At 44.3% G+C, this 20,759-nt stretch overlaps 1 protein-coding gene across 1 annotated transcript in view; it reads right to left on the reverse strand.

Moving 5' to 3' along the window:
- Positions 1-20,759, reverse strand: part of KLF7 (KLF transcription factor 7) — a 65,640-nt gene that overhangs the window by 22,635 nt on the left and 22,246 nt on the right. Inside the window, exon 2 of the mRNA XM_059853288.1 lies at positions 11,918-12,530. Coding sequence (XP_059709271.1) covers positions 11,918-12,530 — 613 coding nt within the window. The remainder of the gene's footprint in view (positions 1-11,917; positions 12,531-20,759) is intronic.

Consider the following 20,759-nt stretch of genomic DNA (forward strand, 5'->3'; position numbering starts at 1 on the left):
CAGAAGAGGAATGTTACAGGATTGTGAAATACACAATGTGAGAAGGTTGTGCCTATTTTTAGAAGGGCAGGGATGATCAAGTGTAAAAGCAGTACATTTCCATGAATGATGTACAGCTCCTTTCATCCAAAAAGGTCAGAAATGCCCTTATAGAGAGGTGACTCTGATCATATTTATATTAGAGATGGGGGAAAAGAGGTTAAGAAGGAGACCCAATGTCCAATCAGTCTTTCTACAAACTTCAAAGCTCCGGATTAGTTCCTAAGGGCCTTGCCAAGGCTCATCTACCAAGCCAGCAGCAGCCTTCAGCATGTAGCCATTCAGGACACAAAAAGAAACCAATTTTTGCAGCATTATGTCTTACACACACACAAGCACCTAACACACATCCACAAAGCCCACTTGCCTAGCTGAAAAGCAGAGAAAAGCGAAGCATGTAGCAACATTCAAAGAAATGGAAATGTTCCATTTTCTGCTCAAGAGGCTGCATTTAACAAGCACACATTGCCCTCCATCCTGAGCCCTGAAGGAGGGGAGGAATGCCCGGCTTTATCTCTTTGGGCCTCTGCAAGACTCCCATTGAGAGTGATAAAGCCTTTGCAATGTGCTCCACAGCTCCTCTTTGAAGGAAGCTCCTCCATGGTAGGGAGCAGAGCTGGGAGACAGATGCTGGTGCCATCCTGAGCACACAAGCACAGCTTGTGCCCCATTAATTGCGAGCACATCCTCCCCTGGGCCAGGCCCTGGGGACAGGAGTACAGCGACAGGGACACACGAGCACCCGGCAGCAACACCAGCAGCAAAACTACCCAATTAAACCTCCAGAGTGAGTGAGTGTGGAGGGGGAGGAAAATTTAAAAAAAGAGACAAAAAGGATGGGAAGGGGAAGGGGAAGGGGAAGGGGAAGGGGAAGGGGAAGGGGAAGGGGAAGGGGAAGGGGAAGGAGAAGGAGAAGGAGAAGGAGAAGGAGAAGGAGAAGGAGAAGGAGAAGGAGAAGGAGAAGGAGAAGGAGAAGGAGAAGGAGAAGGAGAAGGAGAAGGAGAAGGAGAAGGAAAAGGAAAAGGAAAAGGAAAAGGAAAAGGAAAAGGAAAAGGAAAAGGAAAAGGAAAAGGAAAAGGAAAAGGAAAAGGAAAAGGAAAAGGAATGGAGTTGCTTGGCAACGGGCAGGCAGAGGCAGCTGTGCAGCAGGTCGGGCTGGTACCCAGGCGGCGGGGCCGGCCCATTAGCACCCCGCATCTCCTGCATTTCGTGCCGGGTCTCCTAGTAACAGCCTGTGCACGCCGGGCTGTTGCGCTTCCCCTCCTCTCCTCCTGTTTCTCCCGATCATGCGAGGCATCGCTGCTCGCCCTAATTACACATTCTCTGCTGCTTCAAGCTGCCATTACTTCGGTCCCCAGAGGAGCAGCAAGAAATTTTTAAAAATGTCCTCTAATAAGGGCTTCTACTTTCAGATTCTGTGGAGCTCTGCAAGCTCAAAGATGCAAAGCAAGGTAGCAGCGGCAGAAGGAACAGATGAAAAAGGAAAAAAATTCAGCAGCTCACTGGATCAGATTTTTCCAGCACTCTGAAACATGTTCTCTTCCCCTTGTTTTTTGTAAGGTATCCTAGAGGGTGGACAATGAGACAGCCTTTAAGGGACATGGTGCACATTTACATAATCCAGAGCAGTGTATCAAAGATGTGTTCCTTGGAAACCTAGAGTTTAGGTCAAGAGCTTCTGAGAAATTCCAGACTATAGATAAAGGCAAATAGACCAGGAAAAATATGAGATGCATGTATCATGGTCTGTGTTGAGAAATGACAAATTTAAGAGAAACAGACTCCCTTTTTCCAGATGCTAACATTTTTTATGGTTTTGCTCCATATTTTTGCTAATGAATGTGAGGCTTGCTTATTCAAACTATTGCAGTGCTGATGTTTTTCAGCATTTACCATCTTCTCCCTTTAGTCACTAGAAAATCAGAGAAAAGACGACCAAAAAAATTATGCAGACTGGCAGAGACAGCATAGGAATAAAACACAAGGGGAAAAGAACATACATGCCTTTTGATTTCCCACTTTTGTCAACAGCAAAAATGGAAAAAGATCCAGGATCTCAATCATTCAGATACTGAATCTGATGTGGGGATAGATGCAAATGGGAACTAATGTGCTTGGGTTTAAAGAATAAACTGGCAAGTTCTCTCACTAAAGGCTGCCCTGGTGCCAAGGCAGAGCCACCTACATGCTGGCAGGCATGGGCTGAAGGAGATCCCACCCTTCCTGGTGCTTTCTCTGTCCTTGGGCACAGCTGGCAGGGGGCACCCAGCTGCTTCACACTGAGCAGGGCTCAGTAGAAAGTTCTTGGCAGTGCTGCTGGGCAGCCCTTGGTGAACTAAGCAGACTAATCTCAAGAGCACAAGGCAGCAAATAAAGATAATGAATGTTACCAGCTAGGAAGATTCCCCATCTGGATTTTGGAAAGGGCACAAAGCATTACCTGTCCTTAGCTCTAAGGGGGTTACATGCAAGCAGCTGGAAAGCACCCAGATCATTCATGCTGCCAGGTGAGTGCAAGTAACCAAAGGAGAACACAAATGTATTACAACATTCCATTGCTGGGTGACACTGTGTCTTCAGGGAGAAAAATCAAAAAATAAAGAGGTTTTCTGTATGAAACATGCTTACTAACACACTTTCAAAGCCAAACAAAGCCCAAGAAAAAAAAAATCACCTATTCTATGGGTCTTCCAAAATATTAATGATAAAATATCACTCATATGGAAGTCAGTTTACAATGGATCATAGCTTAATCAATTCAAGTTAAATTTTACCCAGATATTCATAGATAGAAGTCTTCTATTATTTTCAACCACATGGGCCAAGTTTTTAGCTAAACTCGTTACACTGTACACAGTTCTTTTCTCCCTGCCTCTCTCCAACACGCAGGCTCCGATTTCTAAAATAACAAACAACAACCATACTGGAAAAAACCCAAACGTGGAAAATTTCACTCTGAAGAAGGAAAGGCTTTGCAAACTTTACAGGTTACCAACAAGATGTACAAATGGAAGTTTATATTAACTAAGCTATTAAGACCTCTCTGTGTGTGGTGAGAGTCCAGATGTACAAGAGGAAGGAATAAATCCCCACTAAGCCTCTGAATGTGCATAACCATACAGTTGAGTACACCTTTCTTTCAGAACTCAGCTGGGCATCAGCTTTTATCCTGAAACTCATGTTTGTCATCATTAGCTTAGCTAGCATGCTTGCAAATGTTTTTTCAGCATTCAGTTTTTGCAGCCACAATTTTCAGTTCTGAGATTTGAAAGCCAGACATCTTCAGGAATAAATCTACCTAACACAACATTTGTGTGCTTATCAGCAAATGGGGACTTCTGGGATTGCAAACTGGCCTGCAGTGTTTTAAAGACTTTGATTCTAATTAAGCCTTCTTATCACGTCTAAAGCTGACCAGTGGAAAGATTTTGGTTCTGCAGTCATTGTCGTGAAACAGGTGGCTTCACCCACTGTGCAAGAAGTTGATCCACACACACAGTCGAGGTACTTACACAGTTCTGTGCAGAAAGGGGTGCTGGGTGGCAAATCCACAAAGGTGAGTGTAGATGTGTGTTACCTACTGCTTTAGTGAGAACCTGAACCACCACATGTGCTATGAAGGGAGTAAGCCCTTTTGAAATTCTATATGGTAGACTCTATCCAATTGACATTGTGGTGGTAAAAGATTAAACACATGTGAAAGGTAATGGTATGTTGAGAATGATTTATTATTCCTCTTACAGGTCAGTTTGTCCAAGACCATGCTCAAAAGAGGCTCAGATTTTTTGTAAAAAAAATATGCTTTGATAAAGTATGAAATTTTGGCCTGCCTCTTAACATGGGTTGACACTTTGCCCTCAAAAGGATTTTGTGTGGAAACATATCATGGCTGCCCAGCTGGGGCACAGCACTGAATGCACCTTGGATGGAGTCTGGGCACAGTTCACAGTGCAAGTCCTGCGGGACACAGTGCCACTCCCCTGCTGGGCTCAGTGCCTGCCAGCAGTCATAGCAGTGGGACAGGCTTCAAAATCCATCTACTCAGGTGCTTCCCAGCTCCATTGTGGCTTTCATTGCCTGCCAGCCAGGCAGAAAACGTGCTGTGACATCACGCAGCCCTGTGTGACAGCAGCCCATGATGTCACATTGCCAACACGTGCAAGCACATAGAGACTGGGCAGCCCTGAACATCACAGCCTGAACTGCGACCAACATGGCACGCCGAGGCAGCTCACGTGCCAAGATGTCACCCTTGCAAAGGACCAGAGTGAGGCTCATCCTGGTGGTCTTCCTGACCATACTGCTCCACAGGCTGTCTCTGTCATTCATTGCCCCCACGTGTACGGCCAAAGAATGCACCGGCAGCCTAGACCCTTGCAATCCCAAAGACTGGGTGAGGTTCAGGATGGGCATCATTCCCGAGGATCCAAAGAAACTGCCTGTTGGTGCCAAGAGCATGACTGCTGAATGGACCAGCACCACCAGCCTTTGCAAATGCCAGCACCAGGTCAGGGAGAGGCTGGACATCACTCCGGAGTGACTGAAGCAATCACCCATTATCCCAGAGAGTGCAGCCTCCAGCCTGCCCTATCCTTTGTGCCAGTTCTGGAACCACCTTGCCCCTTGACATGAGCTGGTTGCTCTGTACAGCCTGGCAACCTGCGGGGCTGCTCAGCATGGCCTGTATTGCCTTCTGCATCTGGAGAAACATGAAGAAACCTCAGGGACAGGGAAGGTGATAGATGCCTTCATCTTCAGTATGGACAGACTGCTGGGAAAAGAGCACCTTGAGGTGGTCCAAATTTTTCTACGGGGTGGAGGCCAAAACCAGCCTGCCACACAGGGCCATGAGGCTTTTCTAGCACCTCCACATGAAAGAGCTCTTCTAAATCAAGGAACCAAAGACAACTGACAAAACAACCAAAATAAGACCAAGTTACAAGGAAGAAACAATGCCAACTCATCAAACTAGGGGAGGGGAAAGTTTGGCAGAGGGAGATTATGACCATCGACTCACAGTGCACTGATTTCGAGAACTCAAAAGAAGAAGATGACTGTGCAAAAGGAACAAATAATTTAAGCAAAAGAAGATTGAATAATAATTAATAACTTAATAATTTGAACTGTGTCTTGTAGCCAAGGAATATTAATGCCTTGTTCCTGTCAAATGTTCTGTGGGACTGGCTAGACCAATTGGCAGCGCAGAGGTAAACCCATGTAGGCTGCTGAATTGTGGCAAGACATTGCCACAGGTAGAGAAGCTGCCTGTAAAAGCACCCCATGCAGATGCCCACATACCCAAGAGTCAGGCTACTGAAGAACACTGCAACAAAGAACAGGTGGATCAGGCTGCCAAGATGAAATTGTCTCAGATGGTTCTGGACTGGCAACATAAAGGTGAATTAGTTTTGGCTTGTGGGTCCATGATGGCTCAGGCCATCAGGGAAAAGATGCAACATGATGGGCTCATGATCAAGGGGTGGACTTAACCACAGACAGTATCTTCCAGGTCATCCATAACTATGAAACATGTGCTGCAATCAAGCAGGCCAAGCATAACACCCTTGTGACAAGGGGACAATGGCTGAAATATAAGTATGGGGAGGCCTGGCATATCAATTACATCACACTCCCACAAACCCACCAAGCCAGGCACTACATGCTGTATTCCCTATCCCTATCAGGCTGGTCTCCCTACGTGCAGCTGTTTTTTGCTATAAGGTGGGTACTGCTTATACCATTGTGCCCATGGTTTTATTTGGGACCCCACTACCCTTGGCAAAAACGTGGACACCTCTGCTGTATTTAGGTCAGCTTCCATGAAGCCTTGCAGTTCATCTGCTCCTGCTTTCAAGTTGCTGCTGCTGGTATGCAGGTGTGTAGGACTGTGTCCACATGGGGTGGGAAAGACAGGCTCTGGATTAGGAGAGGTCCATCCAGGCTGCTGGCTACTATCTGCCCAGATATGACCCAGACTCAAACACCCACACTGTGCTTAAGAAAAGCCTCTAACCCAGCATCTGTTTTTAAGATGAGAGTTAGCACACTTGGCTTTTCCTGCCCAGAGCACTTCAGGTCTCCCAGTCATGCCCACCTCAGCCTAAAACAGCATTTCTGAGGACACATCTCCAATTCATCCCTGGTGTGACCTCAAATACTTTAGAAATGACAGTGCTTTTGGACAAATGGACAAGAAAATCATAGCTTCTCCTTGTTAACTTGCCAATTCTATCCAGTGTGGGACAGCAGCAGAAGAGGAAATTGGTAGAAGACAAATTGGTGGGTTTTTCTTTGAGTCTCTTTTTGTGATCTCTATCATTTGACCACTGACTGGGTGTTTCACAGGGGCTCAGGAGAGGGTGGATAGGCAGTAAGAAAACACCAAATTACAAATTCAAGAAGCTCCTCTGTGCCTTATCAAGGTAGACTGCCGTAACACTTGGAGGCACTGCACTTGCCCTCCTGCACCTGCTGAACAGACAAAAACCATATATTTCTAGGTCTGCCTTGTGCCAGAAATCTTCTCACATGGCAAACAAACAAACAAATAACACCTATTTACACTTACAAACCCAAACACTAAGATTGTCCCATGCTATTGATTTGGCAAATGATGGAGCAGAAACGCAGGACTGAGAATTCAGGTATTGACAACTAAGCTATGGATGAACACCACTGGTGCTTTAAATGGCAAGGGCTGCTTTTGGCAGGGGCTATCCTCCTGCTGCCTGGGTGGCTCTCAAAGATAATTCCCCCATGTCCCCTTGGCAGGTTTCAGTCCTGCACACAGAGCTGTGGACTCTCTGTATAACTAAAACATCTTGGACTTTGGTTTTAATCTCTCCTATGCCACCAATACAGCTCTCCCAAATGCTTTTCCCCAAGTCATTATTCAGTCTTGAATCCTGCAGAATTGGTGCTGTGCTTGGCTACTTGCTTTTTCCCTCTCTTCATTGTTTTTTTTTTCACAGATGCTGTTACACTAAAACAACACAGCAATGCAGCACAATTCATGTGCTATCACTGACACAGTCTTTATTTTCTCTGTTATTCCTTTACTTTGTATTAATCTTCTTTACCTATCATCCAGCCTACTCTCCTCAACTTTGTCCCCTCCAATTATTTTCAGATTCCAGATATTTTCGTTTTCATCTCCAACACTTGGTGTAAGTTCTTCTCTATTATTTGATACATCATCTCAAAAGCCTTCTGCTGGTGAATGCTCTTTCTAATCTCTTGTGTCTCATCTTTTTCTTGCAAATGTAGTACTTTGTTTTCCTGCAGGGTGGATTTGTTTGTTTTAGTTACTCTCACCCAGCATTTTGGATCAAAGAACTATATAATTTAAAATAAGACGTCCTGACAATGTGAAACAAACCCCACTCAAAGAAGTGCTATCTTAAGATCACATGTAGACTAGTAACATCTATTTTCATGGGTATTTCCCACTTGTTTAGCCCTTAGAAACCTAAATACAGATCTGAGGTGCCCAACTGTTGTTTCTCAGACTTGAGCTTCAGTTGTCTCCAATCCTGGTTTTGGATGGATAAAGAAAAAAAAAAAAAAAAAAGCAGCAAACCTTCTGATACTTGTAAAATGCAAATCCTAGCAGAACCCCATAAGGGTATTTTTTTTTATCACTGTCCCAATCTTAAGGATATCCTGGCCAGTTTTTATGTGCTGCATCATCCCCAGTCAGAAAGCATCCACTCCATCGTATACCTTTCCCTGCAAATTATTGCAAGGAAGGCTGATAGGAATGGTTCTGTCAGGAGATAGAAATCTCCAGCAGTCTCTGATTTGGGAGACAGTCACATCCCATGACTAATCTTTCCATAGGTCACAGGCCAGCTCACCCTTAGACTTATTTGCATTCAGACACTCTCCAGCAATATCCTGTTTTCTAATTTAGGAAGTACTGATGATTATACATGGGGTTTGGCTCATTGGAATGCCTTTCCTCTCCACTCTCCATTACATTGACAATTCATCTCCATGCATGTGTGAAGGCAGGATGAAAATGTTCCTCTCTCAAAAGAGAGAAAATGCCATTGTTTGCACTGATGTCTGCTCCACGAATAACCATGAGAGAATGTGCTAGGGTTGAATTACCATGCCAGTCCTGATTGCTCCTTCTTCAGATGTTTCTACTGCACCCTCACACTGGCAGTGTGGTTTTCCCAAACCTCTAACTCACCTTTTCCGCCTGTTTACAGGCCCAGCTGCTATTTCTTCCCCGAGAGGCTTCTTTGCTGCACTCTGACAGTCAGTCCCACCACTGCTCTTAGCTCCTTTACACACCCTTAACTTCAGATGCCCCAGCTTGCTTTGAGTTCAGTCAAATATTTTCATTTCCCTTTCCATACAGACAATGTTTTTCCCTTTCCCTTCCAGATTAAATTCTCTCCCACACAGATGATTGTTTTTCCCTCTCCAAAGGTCATCCAGAAGGTGGTTTCATAACCAGTTCGACCACTGATGGGCCTTACAGCACTGTCCTGATTCTCTTGCAGATGAGATGTGGGACAATAACGTGGAAGATGCACCAAGTGAAATATGAAATGTGGGGTTTGATGGTCCCTGGGCTTCCCAGCAAAGTAAAACCCCAGGAGAGGATTGTTCCCAATCTAGCAAGCTGCTATCAGCCTGCATTGCCCGCAGCCCAGCCTGGCTCATCACGCAGCAGCAGCGAGGAACAGCAGCCAGCGTCTGTCTGGTCAGCCTTACATATGAATGAAAGGAATGCAGCCTCCTTCCGCTGCCTTCCACCCCCCACCCGCTCCCCAGCCCATGGCTTCTTGTTTTCATGCACTGCAGTAAATCCCTTTGATCCAGCAAGTGGACTTTGCACGTGCAAGCTGAGTGACCAGCCCGCATCTGCCTCTGTGCCTGCGAGCCCCACACTGGGAGCTCTTTGTGTGCCGGGGCGCTCACACCCGTTCTACAGAGCCCACACTGGCAGACTGCTCTCGCATGACACACTAACAAACCACCAGCCAAAGGAAAATATCTTGCAATCATTTCAGACCCTCTGGCTCAGCCACTGACTAAGCCAAGTGGCTACTAGCCATTGGCACTGCTGGGTGCATTTGCAACCCACAGCACACTCAGTTCAGGCATGACAAAAACAAAGCGCCCATGGAAAAAAGGGCTCCTTGTCCCATGCCCTGAAGGCTGCATGGGAAAGGACACAGCCTGACATTTATAATTCAGTCCCAAATATCCACAGCTACTCCTCTCTGTCCCACGTTTTTATTAGAGGCAGGAGCTCCCTGTGGGAACCCCACTGAAGAGGTCAGTGTGAACACATTAGATGTCTTGATTGTACCAGCTCTCATTTAAGGCATCCAGCGGTCAGTGTGTTTTTAGGGAACAGAGCATGCAAGCAGTACGAAGGAGTCTGAATGGCTTTGTGCTCCAGACTCAAATAAGCTGTTTAGGTAAGCCTATCACACTCCTTCTCTTGATTTACTCAGGTTGCTCCCAGGATGTAAATGTTCACAGGTATTTAGACAACCTGCTTTCCACAGACAAAATGAGAGACAGGTTTCCTGCTCCCAGGTTCTGCATCAAAGATGTGTTTTAACAACAAGGCTGCATTCAGTCCTCATCACCATGCTTTCTACAAAGCTGTGCACAGCTAGGACATGGGGAGGGGCAGGGTGGTTTTACAGCTGTTAGGATGGGAGAGATCATCATTCCACGCTTGTATTCCCTCTTGTTTTTTGCATTCCTGCTTTCCTAACAACCTAAGCTATCTGCTCAGGATATGGTGAACGGAAACAGAAACACTCCCATAATTTGGGGCTGCTTAAACCACTGACAGTTTAACTGGCAAGCTCAGAGGAGTAGCTGATCCCACCAGGTGAAGTGCTGGGAATGGGAGGTCTGGGCTGTGCACCTAGGCAGCTGCAGTCTCATCTTCTGATAAAGGTCTTCCCTCTCTGCCGGCGAAGGCAGACGTGCCTTTCTCACCACATCAAGCACTGCTGGATGGGCCTACAAACCAAGGCCATTCAACAGAAAGATCTCAGGGCCAGTGAGAAACGTTTCTCATTGTGGATTAATTGTAAAATGTAAGATTTCATTTGGCAATGTTAGAGGGGAAAGGTTTTAGCCTCAGAAAATTCAACCAGGCCTAAGGCTGGGTTCAAAAGCATGCAAACTCTTACAAGATTTTGACACCAAAGGGTAAAGGTGCTGAGAGATTGGATGTTTTTGTAAGTGCTCCTCATGATTCCTTGTCCATATCGCCATTTGCGTGACAACACGAGGAAAACTGCACAAGTTCACCCTTTCCACACTATTGTGTCATATCCCTGACTAACCTCAGGAAAAGCTGTGTAAGACCCATCGCTTCCAGCTTGAGAATGAACATGGGGGTCATATCTGAACAGACAAGATCACTGGGTCAACAGCTCTCACACTCTTCATTTGTGCTTTCATGGAAGCTCCATCATCTGCTGGAAGGCCTTGGCTGGGATGTCCCACTGGCCAGCCCCAGCAGAGAGAAGCCCTCAGAGCAGCATTGGTGCTACAAGGAACCAACATTCTGACCATGTTGATGCTGATTTTAAAATTATTGTACTACTTTCACTGGCTTTCAAATCACTGAATCACAGGTGAGGTCACTCCTGGCAAGGCAGCTATGCCCAGTAAAAGCACTAGAAAGCCCATATAAAAAGATCAATGCCTTTTATGTCTTACTATGATTTATACTTCAGACCATGTAACTTTTACAGTGCTGCCTAGTATGTGATGGATGCAGCTCTCTTAACAACCCACATATTTATCTGATTTACTGTGTTGGTCCAACGTGTTATTTTCTACCTTGCAAGAACAACCTTGCTTCTAGGAATCTGCCTGCATGATAAGATCATGAACTAAATGTGCAGTTATTGTAAGAGACCACACATTTTACAGTAAAATTGAGAAAACTGATTATAGCAATCCCTCTGGAAACAAGAATAATCACATGATAAGACAGTGCTAATGGGAATTTATCATCTCTCATCACGTGTGAAGCTTAGAACAAAGCAGCAACGTGTGTGAACTGCACAGCTATTAATGGCAATGAATACCAGCTGAAGAGCTGCTGGGGACTATGAAGAAATGAGAGGAGGGAACCTGAAAGCCAGCCTAAGCCAATTCAGTATGCTTCAACCAGCTTACACACAGATATATATATATAAAAAACATTTGTAAATGTTACCCAAAATAACAGCCTCACATCTATCCATACATCCCATTCCCTCTCTACCTACATAATTTCATTCAAACTCCCTGTCATTCTTTTATTTGTTCTCACTGTATTTTAGCACTGGAGAAGTCCATGATCATGAGTATCTGAAGGGTATGTGCCTCTGCATGCCTACACGTCTGCATATACACACTCTGCCGCATGCACAGATTATTCCTCAACCACATATTTAAGATCTGAAACACATTTCTCTTTCTCCCATACAAAAGGCACCAAAAACCTACCCACGCTATTTTCTATTTGAAGAAAATAACACTTGACTAAACTTCACATTTTTAAGTTGTCTTGGGGAAGTGAGTGCCAAAAACCCGCAGTGACATTCACATAGTTTGAACATGAATGATACATCTACGTCCCTTGGGTATCCTAAAATTACTCTGCATCAAGCCCCATCAGACATATGAAATCCCAACAGGTTAATGGTAGATGGTGAACTCCTCTGTTCTATTGAATATTGGTACATTTGCCGGACTACCATATTTTCCACTGCCCTGTTTCATAGACAGAAGCTTGGACTTTCAGAAGAGAATTTTTTTTTTCTTTTCTAAATGAGAATAAAAAGAGATGGTTACGGGTAGGTGGCAGGACAAGATGAGAGAAGCACCCTACATTAAGTACCTGTATGAGTCCTCTGGTGAGCCTTTAAGTGGGAGCTCTTTGTATAAACTTTCCGGCACCCATTAAATTGACAGCGATGAACCCTCTTCTTGTTTTCTGGGGATGCTTCTGTCCCTGTACCTCCTTGCTCACTGTCACTTTGCCCACTTTTTATTGTCCCCGCAGTCGCTGTTGCTACACCCACTTTCACAGAGCTGAGTGAAGTTTTCTTGGCTACCAGTTTCAACGTCACTGTGCCATCCACTGCTGAGAGAGTCTGTGGGGTTTTGACGAGGTGGCGGCTGAGCTCCGGAGAGGAAGGGGGAGTTAATGAGGTCACTGCATTGAGCTGGGCCTGGTTGACGGCTGTGTAGCCTTCTGTGGAAGAGCTGGTGGACTGCGAGCTGAGGCACGTCTCAGACAGCAGTTTGTCACGGGAGAGGATAATGTCCATGTTGGCGCTTTTGTCACAGGTACTCGTCTCCACTGGTAAAAGGATGGGGTCCAGCCGTCGTACATTGTCCTCTGCATCTGGGGCTGAGGAGGCGTGAAGGAAGCAGTCCAAATCCTCACCAAAGGTCTCAGAGATCTTCCGTGGTTCAGTCTGAAGGTATCGCTCCAACTCCAGGCATGTCTGCAGAAGGGAAAGGGAGATGGGAGGGAGAGAAAGCGCTGTTAGAGAGAGATGACAGCATAGCTGCCACCCAGGGCAGGACATGGTCCAGAGGCATTCCAAGACAGCACTCATCAACAGCAACATCTTCTGCTGAGATGGTCACACACTGGGAGACAGGAAGATTTGGCACTTGTTTGAGGCTGCTCAGAGATAGCTTAGGATTACCCACTAATGGTAGCAGGTCTTATACTAGAAGTGAAGATACAACTGTGAAGAAAGTATCCACTACATTTTCACTAAAGTCTGTACATTGTTCCATGGGCACCAAGGGCCTTCCCAATTTAAAGCATAATCTGTCACTTTCATATGAAACTATCCTCATAGACTCATAATTTGGCACGTGCAAACAAAAAAGTCACCTCTCCAAATAACTGCTTCCTCTTCCTTCGCAAATATTAACTTTCTCTCCAAATTTAACTCAGTGTAGTTGGTTGAGGCCTAATCTTCCTTAAACAACACAACTCTGAAGTGTGACGTTTCAAGATAGGAGGTAGAAAAGCTTCCAGTGAAACCACAGCTTGTTTAAAGGGCCTGAGAGAAGGAAAGGTGACAGAAAAAAACCCAAAAACTATCTACTGTCAGTTTTAGAGGGAGTTTTGGTACATCTGGTCAAATTGAGCTTCCTGTGTCCAGGACGCCAGGCTTGCACACAAACACACACTCACCCCTTTGTTAAAAAGTAGGTGAAGTTTCAAAGAGGCTGTCACATAAAAATGTGCTCCTCACCTCCACAGCAGTGATCATCAGCACTGTGATCATCATCAGGGATGAACCTCCTACATGAATGTGCCTTATTATGAAGGGTCCTGAGCTTGCCCCAATAAAGCCTTCAGCCACCAAAGCACTGCCCCCAGTGTCCTCCACAGCCAACATGAAAAACTTTTATTGTTTATAGAGAATAATTTGCCGTAGTTTCAGGAGCTTTTAATGGAGTTTATTAGCACTGTTTTTCATTTCTTGCAGCTTGAAAGGATAGCTGGTTTAATACCACCACTGTGATTTCACAGGGCTTGGAGAAAGAGACATTCTAACTAATACATTTTAGAAACCTCTAAAAACTACTCCTCAGAGAACACTTCTACCAATATTAAGAAAGGGGTTTTAGTCAAAAATTTTTAATCTATGGGAGCTGGTGACCCAACTACATCTCGATCTGGAGAGTCCAGCCTCTGATCAAGAAATAAAAGCTCATATGACCAGAGGAGAGACAGAGACTTCTGCCTTCTGAGTACAAAGGTCCCATCAACAGGAATGAAAGGAGGCCCCACTGACAGCTCTCTAGGAACTGGCAGGTAATTTGAGATTATTACTTTCAAAGCTCCCACTAAACAACACTGCTGGTTGCAGATACAATGTGGTGGGATGACTTTCAAGTTCACCACAAAATCTGCCACACTGTTGTTTCTTTTTTAAATAACAGCTGATTATAGATCTGAGCTGTAGAGATGGACAAAAAGCAACAGAACAGAATATCTGCAGGTGAGACATGCTATACTTTAGCATGTATGTTATATTCAGAGGTATGAGACTGTCTGTACACAGCCCTGGGCGTGGGACACAATCAATTGTACTTGCCTTAGCAACCTTTCTGTTTTCATTATAAGGTGCATTTCTGGGACTATGAGAGATAGTTTTAGCTGGGAGTCTGGTCTCTCCCCAGATGAATCCTAATGGGTTCTGGGAGAAGCTTTCCAACATGCCACATAGTCTTTCAGTAATAACCCCCACCACAAGGAGAGGCAACGCTTTTGAGTTCTTCACATCATGTAATTTGGGCTTTCTGGTCCACTTAGCCTTCATCCAATGGGGCAGAAACAGGTTTAGGGGCCAAATAAATAAAAGGCTTCCAAAGGAAAGAGCAAGCATAATCACAAATTAGGGGTGGAAAGGGGGAGGGCAGCAGCAGGGAGAAGAGACAAGGACTCAAGGCCATTAAATCTGATGACAGTGACATGAAATTTCAATTGCTGTGGGATCAGAAAGCTGCATGCCAGCTCTGGGCTGCCCATGGAGGGGAGGCGAGCAGGAGGTGCTGCTCCTTTAAGGCATCACTACCCCATGACAACAATAGTGGGCCTGACAGTTTTTCCAGCTTCACCATTAATTTTCCATAAAGAGCGGTTTCTCGATGAGCCCTTTTCAGGCAGAGCCTGATGCTTCACAAACCTGTAATTATTCCTGGCTCCCCCCTCCCGCAGCCACTGCACCTGTGCCATTTCAAGACACCAGCTGGTCATGTCTTGCCTTCTGCCTCTGAAATCCAAAACCAGAGGATCAAGCCCATCTCCCCATAGAAGGGGGGAGAAAACCAACTCAAAGAAACAATGTAATGGTCCCTCCCACCCACCCCCCTCAGCCTCTCCACCAAGTCAATAGCAGGGAAGAGCCTAGCAACTGCTGAGCCAGAAAAGCCCTGCACCTAATCTGCATGGCAGACAAAGCCTGGCGAGGGGCTACGGCCACAGCCCCTCCCTTACCTCCCACCAGGGCCCTACCTGCTGCTGCACCTTTTTTTGGTGGCAGAAACAAAGAACCTTTCCCCATATGCACTTCCCAGCTTATTCCAAGTACCTTATGCGACCTTCTCTTCTTGTGGTCCCAATCTCCCAGGGAGTGGTGAGGAAGGGTTAAGAAACCAGCCTGCTTTCTTCACTCCTTTCCCTGGCATGACAATTTTTAGGCCAGCTAAGCCCACCACCTTGCCTTGAGCACTGACCTGGAAAAACCAGTCAGGCTGAGACCACCAAGGTCCCCACTCCAGGCTGCTGGACCACCAGGAGGGGCAGAAAAGTTCTTTGGTCATCATTCCCACAAAGCTATATGCCACTGAGCACATCAAAAGCTACTGGGGGTCTTTTGTTGCTGTTGTTGTTTTGTTTTGGATTTTTTTTTTTTTTTTTTTTTTGTGGGAGGAGCAGGACCACTATCTACAGAGATGCAAAACCCAAACTGCTGAATTCAGATGATGGTGAATCCCTACAGATCTCCACTTCCACTACCAGCCTGGTAGGAAAATAGTTCAAGAATATCTCAGACAGGAGTGAGCTGCTCTTGTCATGCTCTTATCAAAGTTCTGCTGGACATCCAGCTCCTCCTCACCACTCGTGCAAGAGAGGGAGCTTTGTGTAAAGATGGAGTCTGCCACACGGGACAGGAAGCCCCACTACCCTTTAGTTGCTACACTGCAGGCAACGTGGTGGGTATTAAACTTTTTATCCAGTGCCTGGACAATACACAGCAATAAAGACTTTAAAAATTGCAAAGGGAAGAAGAAGATGGCTCCCTCCAGGAACAAAAGAAGATTCATAAGACTGCTATTGGCTGTCAAGCCAGTTCCACTGGCTACGGACAAAAACTGTGACCACTAATTCAACCCATCTGCCCTGATTAATGAGGGTCATTCTCCTTGCACCTTGCTCCTCAATTTAACTAGTTAAAAGAAATGATGATTCATGGCTGATAAATAATAGGATGTGACTTTGTGAGACCCCCACATACTTGAAGTCAGCCAGATAGAAAAGGCCAACAGTTTGGCATGTGGACAATCCTGTCAGGGCCTTCGTCTGATTTTTCAGTTTCAGATACAATTGCAAAAGCCTCACTTCCCCAGCAGAGGAACATTTCCATCACCTGCAAGAAATGCTGTGTGTTCCCTCCCAGTAACTCAAAACATCTCTTTGCTCCCCATATTAGACTATCATCCAAGTCCTCTGGGGCACATGTAGTGGCAGAATACACATGACCTGCACACTGTGACACTTCCATGTGCAGTACCAGATCCTTCACACAGTACAAGACAGCCACTGTAGAGCAGTCCTATGCCTGCTAAGGACCTACTTCTTGTTAGTCCTTTCAGAGTTTGCAGTAGCACTGGTCCAGGAAAATTCAGTGCTCAGTACATTTGTCAATTGAGAAAGGTATGAGCTCTAATCAAGTTGGATTCTTACCTCTAAAGCTCATTTACTGAAAGTAAAGATTATTTATGAAACACATTGAGTATGCTCACCACTATGAAATACAACACAGGAGAAATCCAGTGTGAGCCCCTGGCAGCAGAGATGTGATACATGTGTACCATTTTCAGCAGAGCTTAGTACTCACCTAACTCTATGGCCAGCAGAAATCAAAATAGTTTTGCCACTAACTGCAACAAGAAGACAAACCTCAGACTCTGCAATCCCTCCCAGACTTGCAGATACTTGATTTGGTTCAGAGTCTGTATTTTAAGGTGTCTATCAGCTATCCAGGGTAAAGTTGACCCAGAACATTCAAAATCCAGACATGAAGGAACTGGAGTCACCACTCATGATGCCGATATTTGACTTCATCTCTCTCCCCCAGAGAGGAACCAGAAGGAAGGTTCTAGCTGGGACCACCAGCATTATCAATGTGCCAAGCCTCAAGGCAGTATCTCTCCCCTCTAGAGAATGACAGGCCAGGAGCTTTTGCAGGGACACAAGTTTGGAATCTAGGTTCGGGTCCAGACAGCTCTGGAAAACCTAATTCCACCTGATGAACCAAAATATACTCCTAGTTCTCAGGGTATAAATCTAAACTTGCTCCAATGAAATGCAAAGAACTAGTCTTGGTTGACAGCCATGTTATGTATTGGAATTTCACCCATCCATACAGACTTTTGAAAAATAACAGGTCACTTGAGAAGCACCTGCCCATGCTGTGAAACCTTTAAAGCACTCAAACTTCTGGGTGCTTTGCACAGGTAAAGATAGGACAATATGGCAACAGTAAATTTCTGTCAAGGGTAAAAAAAGAATTCAAACACTTATAATAATTTGAGGACAGAACATCAGGGAAGGCACTGTATCAATATGTTCATTGGCTTCCTCTGTTTTATTGATGCTGAAGTATTTTATAATGTCTTGATTCTGAATTTTTCAAGCAGATCATCAGAAGTTCCTATCTGGAAGTGCTAGTTACTTCTAAGTGCCATTTTACTGCAGATATAATTGGACATCAAGCACTGAACTTGGAAGTTATCCAAAACCTAATTAGGAAGCTGGATACTTAGATCAGGCTGTGACAGAAAATGAAAATGTCTAATGTGGCTGACAAGCAAGTCTGATCTACCAAGTCTGTTTACAATACTCGAAAGGATTCTCTTTGTAATTTACACAAGCAAAGCAGAGTTACACATGCAATACCAAAGGTCAAATTTCAACTTCCACCATGACCCCACTGCTTTCCACTGGCATGTAAAAAAGGGGCCTCATCTGTAAAAAAACAGTGAAAATAACAAGACTGCATTGGAGTAGAAACTGTCTCCAACTGAAGACAACCCAAAACAGTAACAGTAAGGTCAGTGTCATCACTGTTCACTCAGGCTCAGAGCAAACAGTGGCACCAGTGCCCAGTATCAGTGTTTCATTGTGCACCAAAGCAGCAAAAGTTCTGAGTGACACTGACACTTGCATTGCTGATAGCACAGGCAGAAATTGAACTGGATGTTGTGGGGCAGCCCTGAAGTTAAGAGGAATAAAAGATTCAAAACTTACCTTCCTCCCCTGAAATGCTGTGCTATTTTTCATCCTTAACCCTAAAACAAGATTTGAACGATGGATCTTCCCACTGCCAAAGGCCTTCATTACTTCCTGAACAACAACAACAAAGCCCAATACTCTTGCCCATCTATTCCAAGATTGTCATCTGTTCCCACCCAGCTGCCAAAACCTCCAGCTTTTCCTCTTGGCAACTTTTACTGGGCAGTTGCTAGTCATGAAAAAGCTGCAGCACATCAGAAGCTTAACATTTGAGACAGAATAAAATAAACAGAGTTTTAGTATTAAAATAAGTAGTTTTGTAAAATACACTTGGGAAAAATGGAAAACTGCAGCCTGAAATGAAAGTATATAAGTAAAGTTTCAGGCAATAGCAAATAATTTCTATTGCAAAGGTTTTAAGACAAAACTAGTCACATGTCAAGCACATCTTGCCTTTGTGTTACATGCTTCATTGAAAAAAAAGAGAGCTAAAACCACTTTTCAGGTACCACAATAAGATACTTATTGACAGCTGACTTCCAGTACATGTTTGTATGCATGTTCCTAATCCCTTGTATATACTAAGGAAATCAAGTTAACTGGATGCTAAACAGGCTTTTGCCAGGTGCAAAAAACAGGCACAGGCACAGCCAGCAAAGAAAGATCATATAATATGCAAAGACTTGTTTTCCTGTGGTAACTTCAACATACGCCTGAGGCATCAGGCCAGTCCTCCCTAACACCGTCACACCAGCCACCAGTCTGAAATGGACAAGTCTATTAATTCTTGACTCCCCTAAACAGGATTGAAGTCTCTGTTTGCTAATTTCTTCAATACAATAATGGCCTGTGCCCATTTTCCCTCTTGGTCTCAGCCCAAAGAATGAACCGTTGAGGAAGTGTATTTAGCCAAACCAGCCCTTTCACTGTTATTCATGCACAACAGCACTCTCAATAAACTCTCCTACCATGACCCAGATGGCTTTCTCCCTGGATCTTCTCCTCTTATGCTTCTTCAGAGTGTTAGAAATGCTGAAATCAGAAGCCTCAATTGCATTCAGCAAAGATAATTTTAAAGTAAAAATGTGGAAATAAAGGACAGAATCACTACTTTCATATAAACATGACTCATTTTCCTTTTGCTCTGGGGCATGATGTAACCAGGGTCATCAAAGATTGTGATCAGATTCTAAAGATCAAAAGATCAAAATCAACATTACCAGAAATTACCAATTTTCATCAGCAGAAATGGGAGGTAACAAATGTCTCAAATAGGAAAAAAGTCTGAACCCATAACTCTAACCAAGGAGTAAAAATCAGGCTTTGCTCCCTAACTTGGTGATAATGAAACACATCTTTATCTAACTAATATTCTTTTGAACGGACAAGCTGAATTTTTTCAATAAAAATCTGTGGTATTTGGGCCTTAAGCATAGAGAATGGCAGTGCACTGGTTATGAGATAGTGAACAAAGGACTGCAGCTAAGCATGGCTGAATTTGATAGGCATCTAGATAGGGAAAAAAAAAAAGGATGAAAGAAATCTGCAAACACTGAACCAGGGCTTTGGAGGGCTTTTGTTGGGTTTTTTTTGACCATTTAATAAAGACAGAAAAAATATCTGCGATCAGTCACAACAACAAAAAATAGCATCAATGTCAGCAAAGGATTAAGGATAGCCAAATCAAGAATTCAAAAGTGCGAGCACTCTATTGTGCTGGTATCAAAATATGATAAAAGCCATGTGTGCTGGCACACCACCTGCATGCTGCCATACAGTCAAGACAGCAAGCAGCCATACAATGACCATTTGAAAAATTATATATAAAGTAAGAATGTTTCAAAATGTTTCTGAATAGAGCATTTATTTATATAACAACCTTGGATGGCTTTCAGCGAGCTGGCTAGTGGCCCTCACTGCAAACTTTTCTCTAAACTTCATCAAGCCTGTATTTAACCTGTTGTCATCCAGTTTGGATGCAGCTTTGGTTTCGCATTATAAACAGCAAAAAAAACACAATTAGTTCCTTGAATTGTCAATCCTAGCTCCCACTGAAATCAAAGGATCAGGTTCAAAGCATGCCCCAGAGTGTGGTAAACTTCTCACAGGAAATGGATACACAAGAGCAAATGCTGACGACTGTGGAATGTACGAAGCAGAGCAATATTTTAGGTCTCAATCCTCAATTAAGATTCATCCTTAGAAAGTATTGCAATGGGGTTACACAGCAGAATTGGATTCCTTGTAATTACTCTGGTTAGGTTCATGAATGAAAAAATGTATTCTTTGGAGACATTTTATTAACATCCAGATGTATCTTAACATTTCTTTCTCAACAGCTGACACAAACGTACACAGCAGTTGCATTCCCTCACTCTCAGGCAACAGCACATTCATAAGCACAGTCTGTCACAATTAGCTTATTAAACCAAACCTGGAGATGTGATCAATACACTCAGTACACACACGTTTCCTAAGAGTCCTGGGTTGTGAGTCATCTCGTCTGCTCTGACCTAAAAATATATTAAACAAGAGGATGCATAACACTGAATTCCTAACCCCAAACGTGCAATTCCTCACCCTGACTTTGCGTGATCAACATTTTTGTGCTGGGACTACTGTGTCTACCCTGCCCATTCATTATCACATCTCAGGGCTCAAAAAATCTTTTGTATGTTCCCTTTTGTAT

The sequence above is a fragment of the Haemorhous mexicanus genome, chromosome 8 (assembly GCF_027477595.1).
Source record: "Haemorhous mexicanus isolate bHaeMex1 chromosome 8, bHaeMex1.pri, whole genome shotgun sequence".
NCBI lineage: Eukaryota > Metazoa > Chordata > Aves > Passeriformes > Fringillidae > Haemorhous > Haemorhous mexicanus.